This window comes from Oncorhynchus mykiss, chromosome 9 (assembly GCF_057628025.1).
Source record: "Oncorhynchus mykiss isolate SJ-2025 chromosome 9, ASM5762802v1, whole genome shotgun sequence".
Lineage (NCBI taxonomy): Eukaryota > Metazoa > Chordata > Actinopteri > Salmoniformes > Salmonidae > Oncorhynchus > Oncorhynchus mykiss.
The window spans coordinates 73749894-73774290 of record NC_143030.1 but is presented as its reverse complement, the minus strand read 5'-3'; the positions used below and the strand labels follow the sequence as shown (position 1 = coordinate 73774290).

General features: G+C 43.5%; 2 protein-coding genes across 3 annotated transcripts; one reads left to right on the top strand and one right to left on the bottom strand.

Moving 5' to 3' along the window:
- The first annotated feature begins 2139 nt into the window (after window positions 1-2139).
- Window positions 2140-17923, top strand: LOC110531255 (SRSF protein kinase 3-like). The gene is made up of 12 exons (XM_036988823.2): window positions 2140-2246; window positions 7205-7308; window positions 10141-10249; window positions 10351-10438; window positions 10727-10814; window positions 10981-11087; window positions 11220-11379; window positions 12951-13027; window positions 13891-13998; window positions 14851-14920; window positions 15031-15123; window positions 16592-17923. The coding sequence occupies exons 1-12, from the start codon at window positions 2206-2208 to the stop codon at window positions 16774-16776; spliced, it is 1230 nt and encodes a 409-aa protein (XP_036844718.2). The 5' UTR covers window positions 2140-2205; the 3' UTR covers window positions 16777-17923.
- Window positions 17924-23625, bottom strand: LOC149981332 (cytochrome P450 2K1-like). Of its 2 annotated transcripts, none has more exons than XM_090185318.1 (6): window positions 23451-23622; window positions 23200-23360; window positions 22901-23080; window positions 22633-22774; window positions 20514-20840; window positions 17924-19274 (listed from the first exon to the last, which is right to left on the bottom strand). In XM_090185318.1, the coding sequence occupies exons 1-6, from the start codon at window positions 23563-23565 to the stop codon at window positions 19087-19089; spliced, it is 1113 nt and encodes a 370-aa protein (XP_090041444.1). In that variant the 5' UTR covers window positions 23566-23622; the 3' UTR covers window positions 17924-19086. The 2 variants fall into 2 exon arrangements, with proteins under 2 accessions (XP_090041444.1, XP_090041445.1); XM_090185319.1 differs by having other exon boundaries at window positions 18959-19274; window positions 22901-23002; window positions 23451-23625.
- Between the last annotated feature and the right edge of the window lie 772 nt (window positions 23626-24397).

Here is a 24397-nt window from a genome sequence, read left to right as displayed (position 1 = left end):
CATGTGGGGGAGAAGAGGGTCCCAGACGTGTGTATGGGAGAGGAGGGTATCAGACGTGTGGGGGAGAGGAGTGTACCAGATGTGTGTGTGGGAGAGGAGGGTACCAGACGTGTGGGGGAGAGGAGGGTACCAGATGTGTGTATGGGAGAGGAGGGTATGAGACGTGTGGGGGAGAGGAGTGTACCAGATGTGTGTGTGGGAGAGGAGGGTACCAGACGTGTGGGGGAGAGGAGGGTACCAGATGTGTGTATGGGAGAGGAGGGTACCAGACATGTGGGGGAGAAGAGGGTACCAGACGTGTGTATGGGAGAGGAGGGTATCAGACGTGTGGGGGAGAGGAGGGTACCAGACGCGTATGGGAGAGGAGGGTACCAGACGTGTGTGTGGGAGAGGAGGGTACCAGACGTGTGTGTGGGAGAGGAGGGTACCAGACGTGTGTGTGGGAGAGGAGGGTACCAGACGTGTATGGGAGAGGAGGGTACCAGACGTGTGTGTGGGAGAGGAGGGTACCAGACGTGTATGGGAGAGGAGGGTACCAGACGTGTGTGTGGGAGAGGAGGGTACCAGACGTGTATGGGAGAGGAGGGTACCAGACGTGTGTGTGGGAGAGGAGGGTACCAGACGTGTATGGGAGAGGAGGGTACCAGACGTGTGTGTGGGAGAGGAGGGTACCAGACGTGTGTGGGAGAGGAGGGTACCAGACGTGTATGGGAGAGGAGGGTACCAGACGTGTGTGTGGGAGAGGTGGGTACCAGACGTGTATGGGAGAGGACATGTGCAGTATAGCCTATGTTATGACCACAGAGATTATATTGACAATGCCTTTTGTTCAATCATTTTTTATTTGGTCTTGAGTACATGGATGCAGTTTTCAGTCATTGCTCTCTGCACCTTTTTTAAGAAGTCCTTTTTTAAGAAGTATTAATTATCTCACCTGTGCTTATAATGTCTTGGCTAGGCCTATTGCAGTATTTTTAAGCTTATCTCACCCTAAGCCTGTTGCCCTGTTCTGATCTTGGCATACAGCAGAAGGAGACAGAAATGTCCCAGTAATGTCATCTGCGACCATTTGAACAGAGTCAAGTCCATCCGTCGTGCAAACTAGTGACCCCAATCTGGAACTGTGGCCCCCATCACCTCTCTCTCAGCTTACCGGCGTGCCCCTCGTGGTTTCTGAAGTGTCATCGGGTGGTGTGTTAGAGCAGAGTGTTAACAGCCGTGTATTAACCACAGAGAGCAGAGCCGAGCCTGAGACCTCACCCTGCTGTCCTCTGGACACAGACTGGGGATATTTTTACCCTCTCACCAACTCCACAGCTGGTGTAGAAACATACTGATGAAAGTTTAAGAAGTGTAGCCTATCACTTCCCACTGACTTGACTTTCCACCATATCCAACAACTGCCACACAAGTGACCTCTATGACACAAGTTCACTTGTCTTTATATAGCCCATATATCGTAGAACTATATCTACTTTTACAGTGCATAATTACATCAAATCAGAGATAGGCTAGCTATATTGGGCCTGTATCATTATACACATATCTTGATGACTGCACTATAGGACAAATCTACTGTAGTGTACAGCCAATTTACCAGGTTGACAAGCATAAACTGTTCGTGGAATTGTCAGTGTCCTGTGCAATACGCTGGTGCTTGCTTGTGCTAATATACCTTGGCTTGCCTGTGAGATCACGGTCTGTTGGACTGCAATTAAACTCCAAAGCAGTCCCACACAGCTGTCACATCCTCTCCCATCTACCCTCTCACAGCTTCCCACAAGAAGAAAATACTATAGTTTACTACGGTATAAATAATACAGTATTCACTGTAGTGTTTTTGCAGACTTTACTGTAGATTTCACTGTAGTATTTACAGTTAACTATCATATAAGTACTGTAGGAAAATAAAACTGTTGTATATATACCGTACACTATAGTAATTCATGTAGTGTTTTGTGGATTGTACTATACTGTAATATTTACTGTAGTGTTTGGCAGACTGTACAATACCATTGTATTTGCTGTAGTGTTTTTGCAGACATTACTGTAGTATTTAGGTTTTGTTATATTTGAGAGAGAGAGAGAGAGAGAGAGAGAGAGAGAGAGAGAGAGAGAGAGAGAGAGATCTCCATGTTTAGACCAAGCCGGCTCCTCATGCCTAAACACAGCTAACTGGTCAGAGTTCTACTGTCCTATTCAGTCATGTGTTCAGATCGGACTTCTGTACAGGCGGCCCAGAAACCGTAAGTACAATTTATTCTCAACACTTTACACATTCCCCTTTCATAACAGTCAATTTGAATTACACTTGTTATGATCTATAGACTACAGATTGTAGAGGGACATTCTGTACACAGATTATGACTTGTTCAAAGGTGCGTCTCTGATGCAGTAAAAGGAAACCAAATTATATTTTTGCTTTAATCTTAAACTGACAATCCCCGAAATCGGGCGCTATAATTATTTATGTACCGTTGAAGTCAGAAATTTACATACAACTTAACCAAAGAAATTTAAACTCAGTTTTTCACAATTCATGATATTTAATTGTGGAAAGATTCCCTGTCAGGTCAATTAGGATCACCACTTTATTTTAAGAATGTAAAATGTCAGCAGAGAGAATTATTTATTTCAGCTTTTATTTCTTTCATCAAATTCCCAGTGGGTCAGAAGTTTACATACACTCAATTAGTATTTGGTAGCATTGCCTTTACATTTTTTACTTGGGTCAAACATCTCGGATATACTTCCACAAGCTTCCCACAATAAGTTGGGTGAATTTTGGCCCATTCCTCGTGACAGAGCTGGTGTAACTGAGTCAGGTTTGTAGGCCTCCTTGCTCACACACACATTTTCAGTTCTGCCCACACATTTTCTGTAGGATTGAGGTCAGGGCTTTGTGATGGCCACTCCAATACCTTGACTTTGTTGTCCTTAAGCCATTTTGACACAAATTCGGAAGTATGATTGGGGTCATTGTTCATTTGGAAGACCCATTTGCGACCAAGCTTTAACGTCCTGACTGATGTCTTGAGATGTTGCTTCAATATATCCACATCATTTTCCTGCCTCATGATGCCATCTATATTGTGAAGTGCACCAGTCCCTCCTGCAGCAAAAAAAAAAACGCAACATGATGCTGCCACCCCCACAAAATGATGCTGCCACCCCCGTGCAGCAAACCTGCAAAATCGGCAGTGTATCAAATACTTGTTCTCCCCCCTGTATATACAGTGCCTTGCGAAAGTATTCGGCCCCCTTGAACTTTGCGACCTTTTGCCACATTTCAGGCTTCAAACATAAAGATATAAAACTGTATTTTTTGTGAAGAATCAACAACAAGTGGGACACAATCATGAAGTGGAACGACATTTATTGGATATTTCAAACTTTTTTAACAAATCAAAAACTGAAAAATTGGGCGTGCAAAATTATTCAGCCCCCTTAAGTTAATACTTTGTAGCGCCACCTTTTGCTGCGATTACAGCTGTAAGTCGCTTGGGGTATGTCTATATCAGTTTTGCACATCGAGAGACTGACATTTTTTCCCATTCCTCCTTGCAAAACAGCTCGAGCTCAGTGAGGTTGGATGGAGAGCATTTGTGAACAGCAGTTTTCAGTTCTTTCCACAGATTCTCGATTGGATTCAGGTCTGGACTTTGACTTGGCCATTCTAACACCTGGATATGTTTATTTTTGAACCATTCCATTGTAGATTTTGCTTTATGTTTTGGATCATTGTCTTGTTGGAAGACAAATCTCTGTCCCAGTCTCAGACGGTGTGTTCAGCTGTGTTGCTTTTACGCCAAACATAACGTTTTGCATTGTTGCCAAAAAGTTCAATTTTGGTTTCATCTGACCAGAGCACCTTCTTCCACATGTTTGGTGTGTCTCCCAGGTGGCTTGTGGCAAACTTTAAACGACACTTTTTATGGATATCTTTAAGAAATGGCTTTCTTGCCACTCTTCCATAAAGGCCAGATTTGTGCAACATACAACTGATTGTTGTCCTAAGGACAGAGTCGCCCACCTCAGCTGTAGATCTCTGCAGTTCATCCAGTGATCATGGGCCTCTTGGCTGCATCTCTGATCAGTCTTCTCCTTGTATGAGCTGAAAGTTTAGAGGGACGGCCAGGTCTTGGTAGATTTGCAGTGGTCTGATACTCCTTCTATTTCAATATTATCGCTTGCACAGTGCTCCTTGGGATGTTTAAAGCTTGGGAAATATTTTTGTTTAAACTTCTTCACAACAGTATCTCGGACCTGCCTGGTGTGTTCCTTGTTCTTCATGATGCTCTCTGCGCTTTTAACGGACCTCTGAGACTATCACGGTGCAGGTGCATTTATACGGAGACTTGATTACACACAGGTGGATTGTATTTATCATCATTAGTCATTTAGGTCAACATTGGATCATTCAGAGATCCTCACTAAACTTCTGGAGAGAGTTTGCTGCACTGAAAGTAAAGGGGCTGAATAATTTTGCACGCCCAATTTTTCAGTTTTTGATTTGTTACAAAAGTTTGAAATATCCAATAAATGTCGTTCCACTTCATGATTGTGTCCCACTTGTTGTTGATTCTTCACAAAAAAATACAGTTTTATATCTTTATGTTTGAAGCCTGAAATGTGGCAAAAGGTCGCAAAGTTCAAGGGGGCCGAATACTTTCGCAAGGCACTGTATATATAGGGAGTGAGTAGGAGAATTAGAGGGAGAATACTTAAGTTCACACAGGACACCAAATAAGACAGGATAATTTCACCAGATAAGACAGGAGAATTTCACCAGATCGGACAGACTGACCCTAGCCCCCTGGCACATAGACTATTGCAGAATACAGTATATACTGGAGGCTGAGGACAGAGGGGGTCGGGGTAACTGTGGCCCCGTCCGTCAATACCCCTGGACAGGGCCTACCGGGCAGGGCCAACCAGGTAGAATATAACAGCACCCACTTTGCCAAAGTACAGCCCCCACACCACTTGAGAGATATCAATAGACCACCAACTTACTACCCTGAGTATAGCCCAAGAAAATCTCCTCCACAGCATGAGGCCGAGGGAGCGCAAAATCAGATAGGAAGATCACATCAGTGACTCAACCCACTCAAGTAACGCACCTCTCTTAGGGACGGCATGGAAGAGCACTAGTAAGCCCCCGTAATAGGGTCAGAGGCAGAGAATCCGAGTGGAGAGAGGGGAGCCGGCCAGGCAGAGACAGCAAAGGTGGTTCGTCACTCCAGTGCCTTGCCGTTCACCTTCGCACCACTTTGCCAGACTACACTCAATCACAGGACCGACCTTCAGTATAGACGTAAAAGTCAAGCCCATGTCTGCGTCTCTCACATGGATAGGCAGACCATTCCATAAAAATAGAGCTCTATAGGAAAAAGCGCTGCCTCCAGCTGTTTGCTGTAGGGACAATAAGGAGGCATGCGTCTTGTGACTGTAGTGTACGTGTAGGTATGTATGGCAGGACCAAATCAGAGAGATAGGTTGGAGAAAGTCCATGTAATGCTTCGTAGGTTAGTAGTACAACCTTGAAATCAGCCCTAGCCTTAACAGGAACCCAGGCTGGCACTGGAGTAATATGATACATTTTGGGGGTTTTAGTCAAGAAACACTACTACATTAATAAAATATTGCCCTCTTGCTAGATTGATGACTAAAACCATATCGAAACAGTGCAAAATGGCTGTCAGCCAACTGATAACGTTTGTTTCCATGGCCAAAGAGGCAGGAGGTCCATGTTTATCTCACCTGGCACACATTGGGAATATGTGGATTATTTTAGTGCCTGTGGAGTTAACGTTATTTCACTGGGTCTGTCACCGGGTCGAGGACCTGGGCCAATATCATCGCTCTAAACTGGAGCCAAAACATGCTGAAAGACAGTCCTGAAGAAGATAGTTGACTGTAAATAAATCTTTCAGAAAAGCTGTGATTTTTATAGATAGATCTGCACAAGACACACACCAAGGCAATATTTATAGTACACCAGTGGAGGCTGCTGAAGGGAGGACGGCTCATAATAATGGCTGGAATGGAGTCAATGGAGTGGTATCAACCACATAGAAACCACGTGTTTGATACCATTCCAGACATTATTATGAGCCGTCCTCCCCTCAGCAGCCTCCATGGTAGAACACTCACCTGATACAGCATATCCTGTTGAATTATTTATAGAACACTCACCTGATACAGCATATCCTGTTGAATTATTTATAGAACACTCACCTGATACAGCATATCCTGTTGAATTATTTATAGAACACTCACCTGATACAGCATATCCTGTTGAATTATTTCTAGAACACTCACCTGATACAGCATATCCTGTTGAATTATTTCTAGAACACTCACCTGATACAACATATCCTGTTGAATTATTTATAGAACACTCACCTGATACAACATATCCTGTTTAATTATTTATAGAACACTCACCTGATACAGCATATCCTGTTTAATTATTTATAGAACACTCACCTGATACAGCATATCCTGTTTAATTATTTATAGAACACTCATCAGATACAGCATATCCTGTTTAATTATTTATAGAACACTCACCTGATACAGCATATCTTGTTGAATTATTGGCTGAAGACTATAGTTTAATGTCCAAATCCCATTCCGAGTCCTGCCGTCTCCCCGTGAACAGCCAGGGAAGTGTTCCTGTCTGCTCCCAGCAACCAGACATTGACAGAGGGGTCACATCTCTGCCCTGTGTAGGATCAGACAGGCTGACAGAGGGGTCACATCTCTGCCCTGTGTAGGATCAGACAGGCTGACAGAGGGGTCACATCTCTGCCCTGTGTAGGATCAGACAGGCTGACAGAGGGGTCACATCTCTGCCCTGTGTAGGATTAGACAGGCTGACAGAGGGGTCACATCTCTGCCCTGTGTAGGATCAGACAGGCTGACAGAGGGGTCACATCTCTGCCCTGTGTAGGATCAGACAGGCTGGCAGAGGGGTCACATCTCTGCCCTGTGTAGGATCAGACAGGCTGACAGAGGGGTCACATCGCTGCCCTGTGTAGGATCAGACAGGCTGACAGAGGGGTCACATGTCTGGCCTGTGTAGGATCAGACAGGCTGACAGTGCGTGTGTACAGTATTGTGTGTACAGTATTGTGCGTACAGTATTGTGTGTACAGTAAGTTTGTACAGTATGTGTATTGGCATGTGTGTGTTGCAGCAGTACACCTGGGACATCGAATGGACTTGATAAGCTGAGTCGTTTGGAACAGATGGAGCAAGAGGAGTCACTGGACAGAGAGGACCCCAGAGAATACTGCCATGGTCCGTTATGGCTGAACATTTACATTTTGGTCATATAGCAGATGCTCTTATCCAGAGGGACTTACAGGAGCAATTAGGGTTAAGTGCTATTCTCAAGGGCATAGACAGATTTGTCACCTAGTCGGCTCAGGGATTCAAACCAGCTACCTTTCGTTTACTGGCCCAATGCTCTTATGAGCTAGGCTACCTGCTGCCCTACCGACAGCCATACTAACTCTGTTACTGGCCCAAAGCTCTTAAGAGCTAGGCTACCTACCTACCGCTATACTAACTCTGCTACTGGCCCAAAGCTCTTAAGAGCTAGGCTACCTACCTACCGCTATACTAACTCTGCTACTGGCCCAAAGCTCTTAAGAGCTAGGCTACCTACCTACCGCTATATTAACTCTGCTACTGGCCCAAAGCTCTTAAGAGCTAGGCTACCTACCTACCGCTATACTAACTCTGCTACTGGCCCAAAGCTCTTAAGAGCAAGGCTACCTACCTACCGCTATACTAACTCTGCTACTGGCCCAAAGCTCTTAAGAGCTAGGCTACCTACCTACCTACCGCTATACTAACTCTGCTACTGGCCCAAAGCTCTTAAGAGCTAGGCTACCTACCTACCGCTATACTAACTCTGCTACTGGCCCAAAGCTCTTAAGAGCTAGGCTACCTACCTACCGCTATATTAACTCTGCTACTGGCCCAAAGCTCTTAAGAGCTAGGCTACCTACCTACCGCTATACTAACTCTGCTACTGGCCCAAAGCTCTTAAGAGCTAGGCAACCTACCTACCTACCGCTATACTAACTCTGCTACTGGCCCAAAGCTCTTAAGAGCTAGGCTACCTACCTACCGCTATACTAACTCTGCTACTGGCCCAAAGCTCTTAAGAGCAAGGCTACCTACCTACCGCTATACTAACTCTGCTACTGGCCCAAAGCTCTTAAGAGCAAGGCTACCTACCTACCGCTATACTAACTCTGCTACTGGCCCAAAGCTCTTAAGAGCTAGGCTACCTACCTACCTACCGCTATACTAACTCTGCTACTGGCCCAAAGCTCTTAAGAGCAAGGCTACCTACCTACCGCTATACTAACTCTGCTACTGGCCCAAAGCTCTTAAGAGCAAGGCTACCTACCTACCGCTATACTAACTCTGCTACTGGCCCAAAGCTCTTAAGAGCTAGGCTACCTACCTACCGCTATATTAACTCTGCTACTAGCCCAAAGCTCTTAAGAGCAAGGCTACCTACCTACCGCTATACTAACTCTGCTACTGGCCCAAAGCTCTTAAGAGCTAGGCTACCTACCTACCGCTATACTAACTCTGCTACTGGCCCAAAGCTCTTAAGAGCTAGGCTACCTACCTACCTACCGCTATACTAACTCTGCTACTGGCCCAAAGCTCTTAAGAGCAAGGCTACCTACCTACCGCTATACTAACTCTGCTACTGGCCCAAAGCTCTTAAGAGCAAGGCTACCTACCTACCGCTATACTAACTCTGCTACTGGCCCAAAGCTCTTAAGAGCTAGGCTACCTACCTACCGCTATACTAACTCTGCTACTGGCCCAAAGCTCTTAAGAGCTAGGCTACCTACCTACCGCTATATTAACTCTGCTGCTGGCCCAAAGCTCTTAAGAGCTAGGCTACCTACCTACCGCTATACTAACTCTGCTACTGGCCCAAAGCTCTTAAGAGCTAGGCTACCTACCTACCGCTATACTAACTCCGCTACTGGACCAAAGCTCTTAAAACCTGTTAAAACCGCTTGCGGGACACCTCGACAACATCCGGTGAAATTGCAGAGCGCCATATTCAAATTAAATTACTATAAATATTTAACTTTCATAAAAATCACAAGTGTAATAGATCAAAATAAAGCTGAACTTGTTATTAATCCAGCCGCCATGTCAGATTTCAAAAATACTTACGGCGAAAGAATACCATGCGATTATCTGAGGACAGAGCCCCGCATACCAACACATGAAAAACATATTTCAACCAAATGGTCCTTTTGTTGGATAATGTCTTTCTTTATATCAATAAAAACTCAGTTTAGCTGGCACTCTTCAGTCAATAACACATCCAGATCCACTCAGTCAAAATGCATACAAAATGTATCCCAAACGTTACTAATAAACTTTTCCAAAAAAGTCAAACAACTTTTATAATCAAACCTTAGGTATCCTAATACGCAAATAAAATTTACTCAAATAAAATTTAAGACGGAGAATAGTATGTTCATTACAGGAGATAAATGAGAAAGAATATGCTTTCTTCCAAGCGCTTGGAAACACTACAGCCAAAATGGGAGCCACCTAGAAAAAATACAATTTCTGGGTCATTTTTCCAAAAATCAGCCTGAAACTCTTTCTAAAGACTGTTGACATCTAGTGGAAGCCCTAGGAACTGCAATTTGGGAGGACTTATAATTATAATAAAGTACTATAATTATAATTATAGCACTAGCCATTGAAAATAATGGCAAGTTTTTTACATTTTTATGGTTTGTCCTCGGGGTTTCGCCTGCCATATCAGCTCTGTTATACTCACAGACATAATTTTAACAGTTTTAGAAACTCTAGAGTGTTTTCTATCTAAATCCAAGTATATGCATATCACAGCTTCTGGGCCTGAGTAACAGGCAGTTTACTTTGGGCACGTGAAAATACTGCCCCCTATCCCATGAGCTAGGCTATCTACCGCTATACTAACTCTGTCTTTCTCCTTACATGTCCTTCTGTCCTATTCATTCCATTCCAGCATAGACATAGTCTGTTACCAGACAGTAAATACAGCAGTTGGAGGTGTAACATCTATTGTTCTCATCCTGCATGTTTCAATAGGGGGGTACCACCCTGTTCACATTGGAGACACCTTCAACAGGAGATACCAGGTTGTGTCTAAGTTGGGCTGGGGATACTTCGCCACTGTTTGGCTCTGCTTGGATCTCAGGTACATTCACTATGTTGCAGTGTCAGCTTATACTCAAATCTCCCCTTCTTGGCATACAGTGAAAGCTGCAGTGTGATTAAAAGTCAACTCTATGTGTACAGGTTGGGCAGGCGAGTGGCCGTGAAGGTTTTGAAGAGTGGAGAAGGATTCACACAGGCTGGGCAAGATGAACTGACTCTGCTACGTTGTGTGAGTCTCTTCTTTTCTCTGATTTCTCACCTTAGGTTATTTATTGCTTCCTCAATCTCTTTCTCGTCCTCAACCCCTAAGGGTAAACAGTAGTAACTATTTTTACTCTTAGTCCACCTCATGTTATTTATCTTTCTCTGCCAGACTTATTCACAGCCATCCCATGTTTTCAAGGTTCATTATTTTTCTCCCTTGTCTCATACAGACCCATCTTTATCTTTCCATTTAAACAAGTTCTTGTCAGTATAGTCCAGACTCTAAAGTCTCCCCCCCCCTCTCACCCCTCAGGCCAGTGGTCCCACGGCTCGTCACCCATACAGCCGGAGAATAGTCCAACTGCTGGATGAGTTTAAGATAGCTGGGGTCAACGGAGTCCGTATCCTTCCCTAGACTGCACAGTCATCACACACACACACACACACACACACACACACACACACACACACACACACACACACCTGTAGCAAAATCTGACAGTCTCACAATGAGGAGTCAAAGTTCAGAGTTCAGATGTGTTTGGTTCCTTGACCTCCTTTGTGTAGATGTATGCTTAGTGCTGGAGCTGTTAGGACCAGACCTCTGCTGTTGGCAGGTCTGTTTTGGGAACCCAGGACTATCGCTTTCTTGGGTCAAACAGGTCATTGCTCAGGTCAGAGAGTGACAGAGTTCATAGAAGATGAGTAGAAACGGCATTATCGAAATCACCACACTGTCTGGATGCGTCATAAGTTTGATGCAGGAGTTGTTTTGGGTTAACAGTGCCATCACCCTCTCCCTGTAGGTTCTTCAGGCGTTGGACTACCTGCACACTCAATGTAAAATCATCCACACAGACATCAAGCCTGAAAATATACTGCTTTGTTTGGAGGAGCAGAACCCAAAACAGACAGCAGGGGGCAGTGCATGTCCTCCATTCCCTGGGAAGTCGATGAGTAGAGCAGGTAGTGTTCACTGTTCAGCTACATAATAGAACCCTGCAGTGGAGGTGTCATAATACCCATCAAACCTAGCGGTCAAACAGGGAAATAGTTCCAATCGTTTTTCCACCATTCATTTTTCCCATGGGAGATTTTAGGAACATTTAAATTAAGGGCTGTGATTCGAGTAGGTTTACCCTGACGTGACGTTTTGCTACGCATGTAAATCTCCATCGTACAAGGTGACTTTATTAAATATAAGCGGCTCTGTAAGGTCAAATGACTGTTTTGCTACAGATGATCCAGAATTCTGTAAGGTCATATGACTGTTTTGCTACAGAGGTTCTAGAATTCCATAAGGTCATATAACTATTTAGCTACAAATGTTCTGGAATTATGTAAGGTCATATGACTGAGTACTGTTCAGCTAAAGATATTCTAGAACTCTGTAAGGTCATATAACTGTTCAGCTACAGGTGTTCTAGAACTCTGTAAGGTCATGTGACTGTTCAGCTGCAGATATTCTAGGACTCTAATGTCATGACTGTACAGCTACAGATATTCTAGAACTCTGTAAGGTCATGACTATTCAGCTAGAGATATTCTAGAACTCTGTAAGGTCATGTGACTAATCAGCTAGAGATATTCTAGATCTCTGAAAGGTCATGTGACTGTTCAGCTACATATAATCTAGATCTCTGAAAGGTCATGTGACTGTTCAGCTACAGATATTCTAGAACATTGTAAGGTCATGTGACAAATCAGCTACAGATATTCTAGAACTCTGTAAGGTCATTTGACTGTTCAGCTACAGATGTTCTAGAACTCTGTAAGGTCATGACTGTTAAACTGCAGATATTCTAGAACAATGTAAGGTCATTTGATTGTACAGCTACAGATGTTCTAGAACTCTGTAAGGTCATGTGACTGTTCATCTACAGTTACTCTAGAACTCTGTATAGTCATGACTGTTCAGCTACCGATATTCTAGAACTCTGTAAAGTCATGTGACTGTTCATCTACAGTTACTCTAGAACTCTGTATAGTCATGACTGTTCAGCTACAGATATTCTAGAACTCTGTAAGGCATTGACTGTTAAGCTGCAGATGTTCTAGAACTATGTAATGTAATTTGACTGTTAATCTACAGATGTTCTAGAACTATGTAAGGTCATGACTGTTCATGTACAGATACTCTAGAACTCTGTAAGGTCATGTGACTAATCAGCTAGAGATATTCTAAAACTCTGTAAGGTCATGTGACTGTTCATCTACAGTTACTCTAGAACTCTTTATAGTCATGACTGTTCAGCTACAGATATTCTAGAACTCTGTAGTCATGTGACTGTTCAGCTACAGATTTTCTAGAACTCTGTGATGTCATCACTGAGTGCACCAGATGATACATCTGTTTACTGCACATGACACTTTACTGAAGGCTAGTATTCTGTTTCTTTGTCACCTTTAGATTGAGATGTAATGTGTATTCTGCCTGTTTGTCACTTCAGATTGACTGTGTCCAGTATGCTGTTGAAGTGTTTCAATCAGATCATAACCCTCTACTGTTTGTTGTTCATCTCTTACTGTCTATCCAGAGAAGGACCTGGTGACTCCCATCAGTCTGGAGGACGTCACAGTAAAGATTGCTGACCTGGGAAGCTCCTGTTGGGTGGTGGGTATTGATCAGTCAGTCAGCAATAGCGGAGGTGCATAAAATTGAGGGGCCCCATGCATTTATCACAAATAAAAAAAATATAAAGTTTGCCGTATTTTACATTGATCTTCATTACTCTGTTTTTTAAATCGTCATTAGCACAGTATGCATGATTTCAACTTTAGCTCCAAGACGAGGCCAAATTGAAAAACTGAAAGATTTGATTGTGCTGATTTACTGGCGCATTGAACCATGTTGCGCAATAGTTTAAAAACTCTGTGGATAGTGTGGATAGTGTGGATAGTGTGGATAGTGATAAAACTATGACGTCATACTGATTTCCAACATCTTTATGAACCGTTGCCATTGCTGAACCTCCATCCATACTCAGTAGTTGTTTTTTTATTTATTTTTTATTTATTTATTTCACCTTTATTTAACCAGGTAGGCTAGTTGAGAACACCTTTATTTAACCAGGTAGGCTAGTTGAGAACACCTTTATTTAACCAGGTAGGCTAGTTGAGAACACCTTTATTTAACCAGGTAGGCTAGTTGAGAACACCTTTATTTAACCAGGCAGGCTAGTTGAGAACAAGTTCTCATTTACAACTGCGACCTGGCCAAGATAAAGCATAGCAGTGTGAACAGACAACAACACAGAGTTACACATGGAGTAAACAATAAACAAGTCAATAATACAGTAGAAATAAAAAAATAGTCTATATACATTGTGTGCAAAAGGCATGAGGAGGTAGGCGGATAATTACAATTTTGCAGATTAATACTGGAGTGATTGCAAAATAAGAGGGACTATTGTGGAATACTGCGCTGGGATCAGAACTGTATTTTACTCTGTGCCTTTGCTCTGTGTGACATTCCAGTACAAGCATTTCTGTGAGGAGATCCAGACCTGTCAGTACCGCTCACTAGAGGTTCTACTGGGCTCTGACTACGGCCCACCAGCAGACATCTGGAGTGTAGCCTGCTTGGTGAGAGAGTCAACGTCCACTCAGCCACCATACAACCACTATACAACCACCATAAAACCACCATACAACCACTATACAACCACCATACAACCACCATACAACCACCATACAACCACCATAAAACCACCATACAACCACCATACAACCGCCATAAAACCACTATACAACCACTATACAACCACTATACAACCACCATACAACCACCATACAACCACTATAAAACCACCATACAACCACTATACAACCACTATACAACCACCATACAACCACCATACAACCACTATAAAACCACCATACAACCACTATACAACCACCATACAACCACCATACAACCACTATACAACCACCATACAACCACCATAAAACCACCATACAACCACCATACAACCACTATACAACCACTATACAACCACCATACAACCACCATACAACCACTATAAAACCACCATACAACCACTATACAACCACCATACAACCACCATACAACCACTATACAACCACCATACAACCACCATAAAACCACCATACAACCACCATACAACCACTATACAACCACCATACAACCACCATACAACCACTATACAACCACCATACAACCACCATACAACCACTATACAACCACCATACAACCACCATAAAACCACCATACAACCACCATCACCAACGTATGTCTGCATATGTTTGCAGCTTCATTGAAGTATAACCATGATCTCTCCGGTGCCCTCTGATTCACTTGGATCATTAACTCCTGCTGTTAGGTTACTCTTCCAGTTCTCTTCCAGTTCTCCAAGCTAAGTAGGTGCCGCTGCAGAATAGTTCCTGGCCATTCAACTTCTCTTCTTTTTATTCTAGGCGTTTGAGTTGGTCACTGGAGATTCATTGTTTGAGCCCAAAGCTGGGAAGACCTTTTCCTTAGAGGAAGGTAGGCGTGGAAAATATTGACACAGGATTCGATGGAGATAACATTGTGTCCACTTTGTGACTTTTGCTTAGTTGTTTTATCCAGTGGGATTTTGGTTCTGTTCCCTCCAGACCACATCGCTCATATAATTGAACTCCTTGGCAAAATCCCAGCAGCAGTAGCCTTGTCTGGGAAATATTCAGTGGAGTACTTCAATCGCAGAGGTGAGTGAAGGACATTGCATTGAAAACAGTCAAATTATTCGAACTTAAAGAAAGGACTTTTTGATGTGACAAATTATTGTGTTTAATTTAAGAAAAAACTACATCAAATACTTTTTCTCTCCAAGTCAAAAAGCTTCCTTCTATTCACCTCTCTCTTTCCCCTCCTCCCTCTGTTTCACCTCTACTCTCCTTCCTCTCCCTCCTCTCTTTCCTCTCCCTCCTCTCTTTCCTCTACCTCTCCTTTCTCTCTCATTCCACTCCCTCCTCTCTTTCCTCTCCCTCCTCTCTTTCCTCTCCCTCCTCTCTCTTTCCTTTACCCCTTCTCGCTTTCCTTAACCTCCTCTCTTTCCTCTCCTTCCTCTCTTTCCTCTCCTTCCTCTCTCTTTCCTCTCCCTCCTCTCTCCTTCCTCTCCCTCCTCTCTCCTTCCTCTCATTCCTCTCTCTTACCTCTCCCTCCTCTCTCCTTCCTCTCCTTCCTCTCTCTTTCCTCTCATTCCTCTCTCTTACCTCTCCCTCCTCTCTCCTTCCTCTCTCTTTCCTCTCCCCCCTCTCTCTTTCCTCTCATTCCTCTCTCTTACCTCTCCCTCCTCTCTCCTTCCTCTCCTTCCTCTCTCTTTCCTCTCCCCCCTCTCTCTTTCCTCTCATTCCTCTCTCTTACCTCTCCCTCCTCTCCCTCCTCTCTCCTTCCTCTCCTTCCTCTCTCTTTCCTCTCCCTCCTCTCTCATTCCTCTCTCTTACCTCTCCCTCCTCTCTCCTTCCTCTCTCTTTCCTCTCCCCCCTCTCTCTTTCCTCTCATTCCTCTCTCTTACCTCTCCCTCCTCTCTCCTTCCTCTCCTTCCTCTCTCTTTCCTCTCCCCCCTCTCTCTTTCTTCTCAATCCTCTCTCTTACCTCTCCCTCCTCTCCCTCCTCTCTCCTTCCTCTCCTTCCTCTCTCTTTCCTCTCCCTCCTCTCTCATTCCTCTCTCTTACCTCTCCCTCCTCTCTCCTTCCTCTCCTTGCTCTCTCTTTCCTCTTCCTCCTCTCTCCTTCCTCTCATTCCTCTCTCTGTCCTCTCCCTCCTCTCACTTTCGTCTTCTCTCTGTCCTCTCCCTCTTTTCATCTCCCACCTTTCTGTTTTACTACCTCTCTCTATCCTCTCCTCCTCTCTTTCACCTCCTCTTTCTTTCATCTCTCTCCTCTCTTTCCTCTCCCTCCTCTCTTTCCTCTCCTTCCTCTCTGTTTCACCTCCCCTCACTTTCCTCTCCCTCCTCTCTCCTTCCTCTCCTTCCTCTCTGTTTCACCTCTCTCTTTCCTCACCCTCCTCTCTCCTTCCTCTCCTTCCTCTCTGTTTCACCTCCTCTCTCCTACCCCCTCTCCCTTTCCTCTCCTTCCTCTCTGTTTCACCTCCTCTTTCCTTCCTCTCTTTCCTCACCCTCCTCTCTGTTTTGCCATCTCTCTTTCTTCTCCCTCCTGTTGTGTGGTCTCCCAGGTGAAATGAATCGTATCGAGGTGCTGCGGTCCTGGTGTTTGTATGAGGTGCTAGTGGAGAAATACAACTTCCTGCTGAAGGAGGCCTCTCTGTTCTCTGACTTCCTGTTGTGCATGTTGGACTTCCAGCCCAAGAGGAGGGCCAATGCTGCCCAGTGTCTCCTGCACCCATGGCTTAGCTCCTGAGCCCTGGCCTTGGAGACCTGATAGCCCCTCCTGTGAGCCCCCCCCTAACCCTAACCCTAACCCTAACCCTAACCCTAACATCTGCTAACCATGTGTATGCGGCAAATAAAATTTGATTTGATTCGTTAGTGTACCTGCAGAAACAAACTGAATGGAGCTCAGTCGATAAGACTAGGAGAGGATATACGTAATCGTAGTAGGAATGGTTGTTGCAAATACATAGAGAACATAAAGGGAATTTAAATATTTCATACATATATATGCTTGTAAATTCAAAGTTATTATTATTTTTCCATTAAAAGTTCCCTCTGACATGGCCCCGAGGTTCATCTTCCATACCTACTACTGTCTTCTAACATAACATCTAGCTCAGGGGTGGGCAAACGTTATGGCTCGAGGGCCACATGGGCCACATGGGGATTTTGAAATTCAACAGAGGGACGCATTTTTTGGGGGACCAATTGTTTGTTAAAATCAATTTGTGGGGGCATCCTGAGTGGTGCAGCGGTCTAAGGCACTGCATTGCATTGCTTGAGGCGTCACTACAGACCCAGGTTCGATCCCAGGCTGTGTCACAGCTGGCCGTGACTGGGAGACCCTTGAGGTGGCGCACAATTGGCCCAGCGTCGTCCGGGTTAGGAGAGGGTTTGGCAGGCAGAGATTTCCTTGTCCCATTGCTCTCTAGCGACTCCTGCGGCGGGCTGGGTGCAGTGCACGCTGACACGGTTGCCAGGTGTACGGTGTTTCCTCCGACACATTGGTGCGGCTGGCTTCCGGGTTAAGCGGCAATGTGTCAAGAAACAGTGGGGCTTGGCTGGGATGTGTTTCGGAGGATGCACGGCTCTCAACCTTCGCCTCTCCTTAGTTCGTATGGGAGATGCAGCGATAGGACAAGACTGTAACTACTAATTGGATACCACAAATTTGGGGAGAACTTTGCCCCTCCTGCTCAAGAATGATGTGCAAACCTATTCTGTCTTCCCTTTGAAGAACACTTTTTGGTTCCATGTAAAACTCTTTCCACAAGAGATCTACCTGAAATTGGAAAGGGTTCTCCTATGGGGACAGCCGAAGAACCCTTTTGGCACCCTTTTTTCTAAGAGTGCATAACATTTGAAATAAAGAAGATTGTCATGTATTTATTTAATTGATATTTGTATTGCATTTCTTTTCTCAGCAATGGATTAGGTACTTTAAAAAACATACAGCTATTACATATATATATTTATATATTATAATACAGTTATCCTTGAATAAGGGGAAAGTGAAGGATGGGGGCACGGGTGTGTAAGTATTTAAACTGGTTAACATATATCTCACGTGAGAATGATGATGTGTAGGATGGCTCATAGTGATGACCGGAATGGGACAACTGGAACGACACCAAACACCTGGTTTCCTCATGTTTGGATGTGATTGACACTGTTTCAGCCACCCCACCCCAGACCGTCCCTGATTGAAGTGACAAGTGACACTACTGATACATAAACAATCATCTGCATATACATCTACATAGTTACCTATATTCATATCTTTAGACAAGCTTTCAAAAAGTGCCAATGTGTCTACCTTTCCTTTACTAGCACTTAGTATTGTCGTTCAATAAATTAATGACAGCACAAAAGTAAAATAATATTAAACATTTGCATAGGAGAACCTGTGGAAAAAAACGGAGCTATAGGTCATACAGTTGTCCTGTAAAAAAGTGCCAAGTGTTGACTGTACAACTAGCAGTATAGAGGGCACCAGATTAGAGTTTACACTTTTTATTCATTTAGATGACAATTTTACAAATGTGACTGTTCTTAGGACTGTATTCTTGAATTCTTGAATTCCAAACCAAGAATATTTTCCCTGGAGTGGTGGGTAAGGATATGACTTCTATGGACCTCAGTGGGGATAAGGGCACTTGCAGTCTAAGAATCCTAACGTCCAAGTTTGGTCTCTCAATCATAACGTACACTTCCTGCGGACATTGACATTTTACTGAGGACCCCACCTAGGGTATCCCTAAACGGTTGTTTGAGTGTATGTCTCTAGATCAACATTGTGGTTTTAAACAAATGCCCCCAGACATCATAAAGGTGTCAGCATCTAGGACTGCAAAACCCCTCTGAATGGTTTACAAAAGCTGCTTCAGTTCATTTTGGTCCAATCAACTTTAAACCTCAAATCCCTGTAGCCAGGTATATATTCATATCATTCATGTCCATGGGCAGTGACAAAATTGTTTTTCAGCATATTCCTGCAGTATGTTTGTCTAAAGTTGAGAGTTTAGTGTGTAATATACATTGGACCCAGACTTTCATCTCAGACCCTGCTCACAGCACACAACTGGTGAGGTGAAGGACTGAGGGTGAACCCCAGGGATGGTGTGAGGTCCAGATCCTCCTCTCTTACCCCGGGAGGAGGAGAGAAACAAAAGTGCTGCAGGAGGGAGGTGAAGAAAAGGAAGAGCTCCATCCTGGCCAGACTCTCTCCTAGACACACCCTACGACCTGGAAGAGGAAGATGAGGAAGACAGCATGAGGACAATAAAAAAGGAAGAGCTCCATCCTGGCCAGACTCTCTCCTAGACACACCCTACGACCTGAAAGAGGAAGATGAGGAAGACAGCATGAGGACAATAGAAAAGGAAGAGCTCCATCCTGGCCAGACTCTCTCCTAGACACACCCTACGACCTGGAAGAGGAAGATGAGGAAGACAGCATGAGGACAATAGAAAAGGAAGAGCTCCATCCTGGCCAGACTCTCTCCTAGACACACCCTACGACCTGAAAGAGGAAGATGAGGAAGACAGCATGAGGACAATAAAAAAGGAAGAGCTCCATCCTGGCCAGACTCTCTCCTAGACACACCCTACGACCTGGAAGAGGAAGATGAGGAAGACAGCATGAGGACAATAGAAAAGGAAGAGCTCCATCCTGGCCAAACTCTCTCCTAGACACACCCTACGACCTGAAAGAGGAAGATGAGGAAGACAGCATGAGGACAATAAAAAAGGAAGAGCTCCATCCTGGCTAGACTCTCTCCAAGACACACCCTACGACCTGGAAGAGGAAGATGAAGACAAAATGAAGACAATAGATGTGTAACTATAGGTTCCTATAATTGACAAATATCAATATTCCCACAGACGTCAATTCAAGGTCTATTCCACATTGCTTCAATGTAATTTCCATCCCCTCAACTCTCTTTGAGCCAAAACAATGAGGATATCAGATTTAGTTAATTGAGCACCATATAATTATATCAGAATTAGTTAATTGACCAACATAGAAGGATATCAAAATGTGTTAATTGACCAACATAGAATGATATCAGATTTAGTTAATTGACCACCATAGAATGATATCAGATTTAGTTAATTGACCACCATAGAATGATATCAGATTTAATTAATTGACCACCATAGAATGATATCAGATTTAGTTAATTGACCACCATAGAATGATATCAGATTTAGTTAATTGACCACCATAGAATGATATCAGATTTAGTTAATTGACCACCATAGAATGATATCAGATTTAGTTAATTGACCACCATAGAATGATATCAGATTCAGTTAATTGACCACCATAGAATGATATCAGATTTAGTTAATTGACCACCATAGAATGATATCAGATTTAGTTAATTGACCACCATAGAAGGATATCAGAATAAGTTAATTGACCACCATAGAAGGATGTCAGAGTGATAGTGTTAATAAGGAAACACACAGTGGGACTCACCTGCAGAGAAGGGCATGAAGGCATCCTTCTTGACGAATCGACCTTCCTCATCCAGAAAGTGGTCGGGGTTAAAGGTGTGAGGGCTCTTCCATTCGCTCTCATCTCGCAGGACAGACGTCAGCAGAGGTAACACATCAGTCCCCTTTTTGATGAAGTATCCCTGGAAGGTGACGTCTTGGCTGGTGGTGTGAGGGATGGACATGGGTACAATGTTGGCCAGTCTTTGGGTCTCATGGATCACTGCATCAGTGTAGGGCAGGTTCTTCCTGTCCTCTACCAAGGCCTGACGACTTCCTATGACTCTGCTTATCTCCTCTTGGACCCGGTCTGGAATAAAAAGGAAGAGGAGGGATAAAGTTACTATAAAATCTGAATGATCTTCAGTCTGTATCTGTTAATTCACTTGGATTCAATTCAAAGACCTGTGCTTCAGGTGGGACATTTGCCAATGTTTACAGCGGGTAAAACCGTAATTGTCTTACATAACTGCAATCATACACTTTCTCTACAAAGGTCCTTCAAATCAGAATCACCTTTATTTGCCAAGTGCATTTACAGATAATCAGAACTTTAATATGATGCTGCTGGTGACAGACGACATTTAGAGACAGAATACAGATAGAGGAGTTTGCACACATTATGCAAGTGAGCTATAAGAGATTGAGTTGTGGATATACAGTGCATTCGGAAAGTATTCAGACCCCCTAACTTTTTCCACATTTTGTTACATTACAGCCTTATTCTAAAATTGATTAAATAAAGACATTTCCTCAATGTCCACAATCTACACACAATACCCTATAATGACAAAGTGAAAACAGGTTTATAGATTTTTTTGTAAATGTATAAAAAAACAAAACAGAAATACATCATTTATATAAGTAATCAGACCCTTTACTATGAGACTTGCAATTGAGCTCAGGTGCATCCTGTTTCACCCTTGAGATGTTTTTACAACTTGATTGGAGTCCACCTGTGGTAAATTCAATTAAATTTACATAATTTGGAAAGGCACACACCTGTATATATATAAGGTTCCACAGATGACATTGCATGTCAGAGCAAATACCAAGCCATGAGGTTAAAGGAATTGTCAGGGAGGTGACCAAGAACTGATGGTCACTCTGACAGAGCTCCAGAGTACCTCTGTGTAGATGGGAGAACGTTCCAGAAGGACAACCATATCTGCAACACTCCACCAATTCGGTCTTTAAGGTAGAATGGCCAGACGGAAGCCACTCCTCTGTAAAAGGCACATGACAGCCTGCTTGGAGTTTGCCAAAAATGCACCTAAAGGACTTTCAGACCATGAGAAACAAGATTCTCCGGTCTGATGAAACCAATAACTCTTTGGCCTGAATGCGAAGTGTCACGTCTGGAGGAAAACAAACACCTCTCATCACCTGGCCACAACCATCCCTACAGTGAAGCATGGTGGTGGCAGCGCCATGCTGTGGGGATGTTTTTGAGCGGCAGGGAAATTAGTCAGGATCGAGGCAAAGATGAATGGAGCAAAGTACAGAGAGATCCTTGATGGAAACCTGCTCCAGAGTGCTCAGGACCTCAGACTGGGGGCAAAGGTTCACCTTCCAACAGGACAACGGCCCAAAGCAGACAGCCAAGACAATGCAGATGTGGCTCCGCGACAAGTCTCTGAAAGTCCTTGATTGGCCCAGCCAGAGCCTGCACTTGAGGCCGATAGAACATCTCTGGAGAGACCTGAAAATAGCTGTGCACCGACGCTCCCCATCCAACCTGACAGAGCTTGAGAGGATCTGCAGAGAAGAATGGGAGAAACTCCCAAAATACAGGTGTGCCAAGCTTGTAGCGTCATACCCAAGAAGACTCAAGGCTGTAGCCGCTGCCAAAGGTGCTTCAACAAAGTACAGAGCATAGTCTGTGATATTTCAGTTTTTTGCAAAAATTTCTAAAAACTTGTTCTTGCTTTGTGATTATGGGGTATTGTGTGTAGATTGATGAGAAATAAAAACAATTTAATCAATTTTATAATAAGGCTGTAAAGTACCAAAAGGTGGAAAAAGTGAAGGGGTCTGAATACTTTCCAAATGTGCTGTATGAGGTGTGTTTGTCAGGTGAGTGTGTGAGTATCAACCCTTACCCTGTATATCGGGGTACTTGGCCATGAGCAGCAGACCCCAGCGCAGGGTTGTCCCCGTGGTGTCGGTACCAGCAGCAAACAGGTTGGCCACAGTCTGTATGAGATTCTCAGTGTGGTAATGAGAGTTCATGTTGCCTGATTCCTTTTAATACATAAACAAACATGTTTCAGTTAACAATAGCAGTTATTTCTAAATCATCTCCCCCTGGACCCCCTAGTTATTCACTCCAAGAAATGACATGCTTATAACTGCAATAACGCTTTATACCTCCAGGGTCTGTTTTCGGACAAGGAACGAGTCCACAAAGCCTCTACACATCTGCGGGTTGAGAGTCTCCTTCAGCCCCCTCACCAGCTCCTTCATCTCCCCCTTGTTGTCTGCAATATTTTTCAAGATAAGTGTCTTGTTCTTCAGCAAGGGCCCCAACCATGGGAACATGTTGTACAACTTTAAATAAAAAGCTAAAATTAGCTTCTATTTTGTCTGTATATATTATACTTGGACTAATTTAATGTAGTGTGTCTGTCATTGTTCTCAAAGTAAACATGATTAGCACGGTATCGTACCTGTATTGAAATAGATCCTCCGAGTCGGATGGACTCATTGGCTTGATCCACCGAGCGTCGGAACCGTGGATCAGAGTAGTCAAACCTGCTGCCGTACACAATGCTGCAGATGATGTTGGAGACAGCGTAATTCATTGCCTGGGTTGTGTCAAATGCTTTACCTGTGACAAAGAGCAAAAACAGAACTGAAATGAGAAAAACTGAGAAAATGAAGACTTATTTTGATTGTGTTATTGATATAAGAACTTTACCCTTGTGTTCTTCAAACACTTCAATCAAATAGTGAACTTCCTCAATGATCTTCTCTTCGCTCGCTTTCTTGCCCATACCAAAGTCCCTAAGATTTGTCAGGGCAAAGCGTCTCATCTCTTTCCATGAATCTCCATTGGCAAATACAATACCTATTAAAAAGTACAGTAGAACAATATTGTTCTGATGTAGTAGTTGAGTGACATTCTTAAAGGAATACAAATCAATTTTAAGAAGCACAGATTAATGGAAGTAGGAGGTTTCAAACTAAATCTGTTTTTTTCTTCATATTTTTATGAAGTCAGGAGAAAATAAAATATTTGTAAGATATTTGGGGTTGTTAGAGTCGGGTTGAACACAGAAGAGCATCATGTACAGTACCAGTCAAAAGTTTGGACACACCTACTCATTCAACGGTTTTTCTTTATTTGTACTATGTACTACATTGTAGAATAATAGTGAAGACATCAAAACTGTGAAATAACACATATGGAATCATGTAGGATCCAAAAAAGCGTTAAACAAATCAAAATACTGTTTATATTTGAGATTCTTCAAAGTAGCCATCCTTTGCCTTGCTGACAGCGTTGCACACTCTTGGAATTCTCTCAACCAGCTTCATGAGGTTTTAACCTTGAATGCAATTCAATTAACAAATGTGCCTTGTTAAAAGTTCATTTGTGGTATTTCTTTCCTTCTTAATAAGTTTGAGCCAATCAGTTGTGTTGTGACATGGTAGGGGTGGTATACAGAAGATTGGCCTATTTGGTGAAAAACCAAGTCCTTATTATGGCAGGAACAGCTCAAATAAGCAAAGAGAAATGACAGTCAATACGAAAAATGTATTCAAGTGCAGTCGCAAAAACCATCAAGTGCTATGATGAAACTGTCTCTCATAAGGACCGGCACTGGAAATGAAGATCTAGAGTTACCGCTGCTGCAGAGGTAC

Coding starts and splice junctions, on each gene's coding strand:
- LOC110531255 (XM_036988823.2), top strand. CDS start 2,206: ATGTGTTCAGATCGGACTTCTGTACAGGCGGCCCAGAAACC. Junction 13,028..13,890: donor TGGGAAGCTCCTGTTGGGTG/GTGGGTATTGAT, acceptor GTGACATTCCAG/TACAAGCATTTCTGTGAGGA. Junction 15,124..16,591: donor GGAGTACTTCAATCGCAGAG/GTGAGTGAAGGA, acceptor GTGGTCTCCCAG/GTGAAATGAATCGTATCGAG.
- LOC149981332 (XM_090185318.1), bottom strand. CDS start 23,565: ATGAGACGCTTTGCCCTGACAAATCTTAGGGACTTTGGTATGGGCAAG. Junction 22,775..22,900: donor TCCGAAAACAGACCCTGGAG/GTATAAAGCGTT, acceptor ATGTATTAAAAG/GAATCAGGCAACATGAACTC. Junction 20,841..22,632: donor CAAGTACCCCGATATACAGG/GTAAGGGTTGAT, acceptor TTTTTATTCCAG/ACCGGGTCCAAGAGGAGATA.